This window comes from Coenobita brevimanus, chromosome 20 (assembly GCF_032717465.1).
Source record: "Coenobita brevimanus isolate Jiangsu-jjx chromosome 20, ASM3271746v2, whole genome shotgun sequence".
Classification (NCBI taxonomy): Eukaryota; Metazoa; Arthropoda; class Malacostraca; order Decapoda; family Coenobitidae; genus Coenobita; species Coenobita brevimanus.
In genome coordinates, this window is record NC_136973.1 from 3233842 (window position 1) to 3239934 (window position 6093).

The 6093-nt window shown below is 37.5% G+C and overlaps 1 protein-coding gene across 5 annotated transcripts in view; it reads left to right on the forward strand.

The window, feature by feature from the left end:
* The window catches only part of LOC145391966 (uncharacterized), a 69221-nt gene extending 64252 nt beyond the window's left edge, over positions 1 to 4969 (forward strand). For all 5 annotated transcript variants that reach the window (XM_080266468.1, XM_080266469.1, XM_080266470.1 and 2 more), the window contains one exon: positions 1189 to 4969. Coding sequence is in view for 2 of the 5 variants with exons in the window: in XM_080266470.1 (XP_080122596.1) it covers positions 1189 to 1205 (17 nt within the window). In the remaining 3 variants the exon portion in view is untranslated. The remainder of the gene's footprint in view (positions 1 to 1188) is intronic.
* The last annotated feature ends 1124 nt before the right edge of the window (positions 4970 to 6093 follow it).

Genomic DNA, 6093 nt, shown 5'->3' on the forward strand with positions numbered 1-6093 from the left:
TTTGGCTAGAAAAATCCCTCAACAACAAGAATGTTAGAAATATTCTGGCATAACACTTAGCCTGCCAATTTTGAACTTTGTGCCTCGTTTTGCCGGACTGTGGATGGTTCATCAGTTCCATGATCCACTTACAGTAAAATCTTGCAGTAACAATTAGTCTTGACTTGGTAGTCACATAAGTTTTAGTTGTTGCATACTTTTTACTACTGTAGATATTAGGGCAAGAAATTGTCTGTCAGTCATGCTGAGTATTGCCTTGGTTTTCCATACTAAATAGAGTACAGTGACACCATCCACTGACTGCACTGAAACCCAGTAGTATTACATGAAATCATGTTCAGTCCCCTGTTGCACATAGTAAAGGTGATGGGTATGAGGACAGCCAAAGTTGTATTGCTTAAGAACCAAGTTACTAGATATGACCAATTTAATCAGTCTGGCATAATATGTATGCAGATTTTCATGAGTGTCTCACCTTTTGCACTGCAAGATTTTTTGTTAGTATTCAAGTCAGTAATACCAGTTCCACTGGATGTGGGAATATGCCATTTTTCTGACAGTGTATGTTGACATACCTCAAAATACTTCTCTTAACTGTAATGCATTACCAATTCCTTGTAAGTATATTAGCATCCTTACACATAGCCTTACACGTACTTGAAAGTGTCTAGTGATCCACTGATTCTCATATTTAAACCCTCTGGCGCAGCAGCCCATAAAACCATTTGACACAGACAGCATTATTGTTACAAACATGGAACTCATTATTTCACCAAATTTTGATGCCTGGGAAAGATACAAAGTCTTGTATATTAAAGATGCTGAATTTTATAAGCTTTCCATTGGCCATGTTCATATTTTTGTATTTGTTTCTTACTAGTGAAAAACAAGGAAAGTTAAGTTACTCCTTTCTCAGCATGGCCATCACAAAGAATAAAGGGGAAGTTCTTGATTGTGTGAAAACAGGAGATGCTCATTTCACATCAGTGATGATATGCTTCAAGGAAAAGAAAATGTTTGTATATATTTCAGATTACATTGCATATACTGATATTTAATTTGAAGCTTTGTCATGAAGGTGTTCCAGAGGGTTAATGTGAGACAGATTCACAAAGTAGGCTTTCTACACTGAAAGATAAACTGTATAGTGATTGTTCACTGTGTCACATGTCCTTTTTGTTATTTCAGTGAGAGATCTTCCCTAGCACAGACTGTGGAAACAGCAGTGGGACCTGTGGTAAACACTCATTGGTGCAGCTGCCAGCCCGGCATCACTCGTACTGTATTGCTGTCAAGATAATATGCAACCTGTGTATCTTATATGCTGTGTACAAGTGTATTCAGAGGAGTTCAGCACCTTGTTTCTTCCAGTAATTACAACACGCTACAGTTTTTCGTGACAAACCTGAATCCAGCTGGAACTGATCTTGGTGCAGTTCCTGTTACTTACAATACGCTACAGTATATTTCAACAAAAGTAAATCCAGCCGGAACCGATCTTGACACAGTCTTCATAATTAAATGTTAGATACTTACAGGGTACTTTGCTCAACGTAGTCTAAACTTGAGGCATCAGTATGCACTGCTCAAGGGTTGTTCCTGTCTGCAAGCCATGCTGTCAAAAAGGCCTTATTTTAAAATGTTTTATATGAAGTTGTATCAGCATGTGGTCATTGTTTACATAAAGACACATAGACCCTCGAATAAGTATTGTATAATTGCTGCTTCAATTTAGTGGTCATGAACTGTATCATGCAGGTGTATCAGTGTCTGGGATATTTTTATTTAGCTCTCTCTCTCTGTCTCACTGACCTTTCTTGAAACGACAGTAAAGATACTCCACCACCATCAGCTGAATAAAATAAAGCAAAATGACACCAGGAATTATATATATTTAAATCTGTGGTTTGTGTAATCGTGGTGTAATATTTGAAAGAGGTGTATACTAGTGGCTTAATCAAAAGTGTTAAAAAAAGAAATAAAGAATGTAAATTTTAAGATGTCTGCAACCGAGGCAGCTATGATTGGTACGATAAGGGAAGCAGCTATGTCAGAGTGAATCATTTTAATATATTAGGAGAAACCATAGCCCTTATGTTTCTCTGGTTCATATCAATAGTAACTGAATAAATAATTTTATATGCGGATATTTTAATTCAGACTTATAAATGGTACAGATTAACAGTAAATCAGATTGTTTGGAATCTTAAATAACAAGACAATGGAGAAAAGATATTTTTATTTTAGGCAGTGGCCTGTGAATCCCTAAGCTGCTGGACTTCAAACTCTTGCAGCAGTTTCTCACTTAACACATACTCAGGTAACAAATGTACAATTAAGTGATCTGTTTTCAGTGTTGGGTACAGTTGCAGGGCTGGATCCAGCACTTTGGAGAAAGTAGGGGTGTAATTGTAGCAGAATTACCACAAGTTTGAATTCATAGTCATATATTGCCAAAATCCTCAGTATTTATTACCAAATCCTACGTTTTATTGAATTACTTTTATGAAAATATGTATGTAAGATATTTATTGCGTCGATTTTGGTAAGTAACATTCATCCATCATCCAATCCTATGTTACCCCATGAGGAGCATAGGAGCCTAGGGCTAGGCAAGTTGGTCCTGACATTTGTGATGAGAGTGAGCAGCTTCACTCATCCCTGAGTGGCATTACATGTGCAATAAAGCGCAACCATCCCTTGGATATAAGCCTGTACAGGCTCAATCCAATTGGAGCGACTTAATTACCCACTAAACCACCAGGCATCATAATATGGTTATGTGGTTACCATCCAGCATAGTAAATGGTATCCTGGTGTACAGGAAACCATCTGGCTTATCAGTGTAGAGTCAACCATAGGAAGAAGAGGAATGAGTGAAGGAAAGAAATACAGAAGAGGGAGTGTAAAGTCACCCATAGCCAGAAGGAAGAGGAAAGAATGAAGGAAAGAAAGACAGAAGAGGAAGGAAGGAAGAGAAGAAAAGGCAGACTGTTCTTTTATTATAAGTAATATTACTGGTCTACCAAAAATAGGGGGAACACAAACTTCCCCAATCCATACCTGAGTGGGGAGCCATAGGTTTATTAAGGAGACTCCCAAACATTATTTTCTTCCTTATCAGCTTGTTTTGCTTATCAGTCCTTGTTATTTACTTGTATATTGTTTATACCTTTATAATATCAACATTGGTGATGCCTGAGACACTTTCATGTGATGGCACAATATAGCCAGATGGATTCGCGGTCTGTTTATACAAGCATCCCACAACTACCTCCCTGTCCCCTGAAAGGAAGATGGTAGATTACAGGAGGAGGAGGAGGGCAACATCAGCCTGCAGTAGTTGACGAGAGTGTAAGTCATAGTTTCTGCCCACCCACTACCCCCACCACTGGCTGGAGAGGAGTCAGAGCCTAGGTGTCACTTTAAGTGAAAGCCTGTTGAATAGCATTAACACTTTCAAGCTCATGAATGCATCTGTGTGTGAATTTTTCTTGTGCATTAAAGTGAAATCCACAATGCTCGTGAAATTCTCAGTGCTTGCATCGCTGCAACTCTGAACTGTAAGCTGAATTGAGGTTTGTCTCAGATGGTAATACTGTGTAAACTTGTCAGGTATGAAGCTGAAGTGTGTGCTTTGAGTTTAGGATTTGAAACCCTTCACCTGTCTGGTATAGTTTGTTGTGGAATTTGTGTCCTTTGGGGAAGACACAGTATACAGCTGTCCATTGCTTAAGGTATTTTGGTGATAGTTTGAAGCTTTGTAAGATTACATGAGGAACAGTTTGCAATGGCATTTCAAAAACAGGTGTAGAGAGCTAAATGAAACACTCCCCACCCCACAAGGACCACAACACATCCGTGACCTCCCTGTACACCCATCACAGTAATTTTCCCAATGTTCAGTGCTTTAGCCAATTGCATCCCTCCTTATATAGGCTGTACATTATGAGGGATTTGTTCATAACTTAGGTTTGTTTTATTGCCAGTGACAGGACTTCATTAGGGGTGAAACCCTGGCTACATCTTCCTTTCAGTCAGGAATAGGGGTAGATGGTGGGCGGAAATGGTAGCTCACAAATATACAGTTCAATAACTTGATAGTGTTCATTACCAAGTGGTTGTTGTGGTGTGCCCAGGCTCATCTGAAAAGTAAACCCAGTGGACTGCAGGCTGAAGTTACCCTTCTCATGCAACCCACCATCCTTCTTTCTGGGGATAGGGAAGTAGCTGAAGAATGCTTATACAGTACTGTATATCTGAACAGATGAGCTACATGGTAAAATTGATGCCACCACATGAAGATATCTTGCTCCAGCACGTTACCTACTGGTCAGGGTGTGTGGTTAAAGTGAAGGATTGTAGCTGAAATATATTTCACTAATATTGTACTTGTTTCAGATAAATAGTTCCAGTTGCTTCATTCATATTTATAATAGTGTAGTTTGCTACCAGTTTTGATAATGTTAGATCCTTGTATGTTCTTAAAACATAATTTGTGAAGGTAGTCATTTACATTGGAATATAACATTCAAATCCATTTTCAAGTAGTAATTCAAAGGAATACAGTGTTATGTGTTAAGTGAGAATTTCTGTGCTCCAGCCATACAGAAATGTTCTATGTACTTCTGACATTCAGGAGAGCAGATACTTTGCTGTAAAGCTGCAGTATCTCAAGGAAAAAGTTTTCATTAGCCAATTTGGAGCTATGAAAGGAAGCTCCAATATTATGTTCTCATTATTTTTCATAACAGAAATAACCTGCTGGTGGTGTCATCAGTACATCATTATATCCGTTTAAACTCTGTTGCTGATACAGTGTACTTATATAAAGTCAAGAGATCACTATGCAGCTATAAAACTGTTCAGCATATTAGGATATTATACTATACATCAATGCTACAGATCAAGGCATGTTAAGGTTGTGACCGAGATTAAATAGATTATAATTTAAATTTATGTGTGTATATATATATATATATATATATATATATATATAATTAAAAAAAACAACAACTATGTAAAGTTACTTTTTCTGTACTGTAATTAGCAACAGCAAGGTATTGTGTACAGAGATCATACATGCCAACCTTTCCAGATGGTATATGTAGCATCTTACTATAACTTATAACTAATTATCATTCCATGGGCCAGAGTTAATGTACACTGTTCTCTTGTTCACACATTACTCAAGTGTTTCACGCATGTCTTTCAAGGTTTACTGCACACACTGTATCTCTAATTATAAGGTCATCTCTCTTGATTGTCATAAAATCTCTGGCACCACAGTTATAATGTAGATTATTAATTTTAGGTTACAGAGGCTTAAAAACTTGTAAGACTGGCAAACCAAAGATATCCACAAACGCCTCCACATCTACACGAGGTAAGCAGGGGCATTGGCATAAGGAATTTCAGTAATATGATGATAAAGGAATTTATGTGAACTGTGTAAATAACTATCAAAGTACAATGAGGATATAAGGAAAATAATGTACAGTTGTACTGCTGAATTCTAGTGTGTTACTTTAGCTCTTTTCAGTGAGATTTCTGCCTTTTATTAAATATAACAGATGTACTTCTTACTATTGCAGCATCAGTAATTTGCCTTCAAAGCCGTTGAAAATTTAACTGATGTCAGCATAGTGCTTTTAGTCACAGCATATTATGAACCTGTTAAGTTACAAATAATACTGCTTAACCTCAGACAAATACTGTATATGACAGTTTCCTACCTACAAAATAAGACTTCTTCTCTCCCTCCAGCAAGTTTATAAATTGCAACAAAATGTCATAGCATTAAATAATATCATGCAGTTATTGTTTTAATCCTGGTTCAGTGAGGATGGAAAAAAGTGCGAAAATGTGAGGGCCGAGTGGATGAGCGTAAATGGCGAGTAAAAGTGTGGCCCATTCAGTTTCTATCAGATTTTCTTTCAGCTGTCTGAACCCTATCTCACCCCATCCAAAAGTGGGGAAAGAGGTGAAGATGATGATGATGATGAGTGGAAGAACAGAAATAAGTGGAAGTTCAGTAAGGAGCAGCTGTAAGAAATATTGTAAAAAGTTTATGAGAATGTTGTGAGCAGAAGG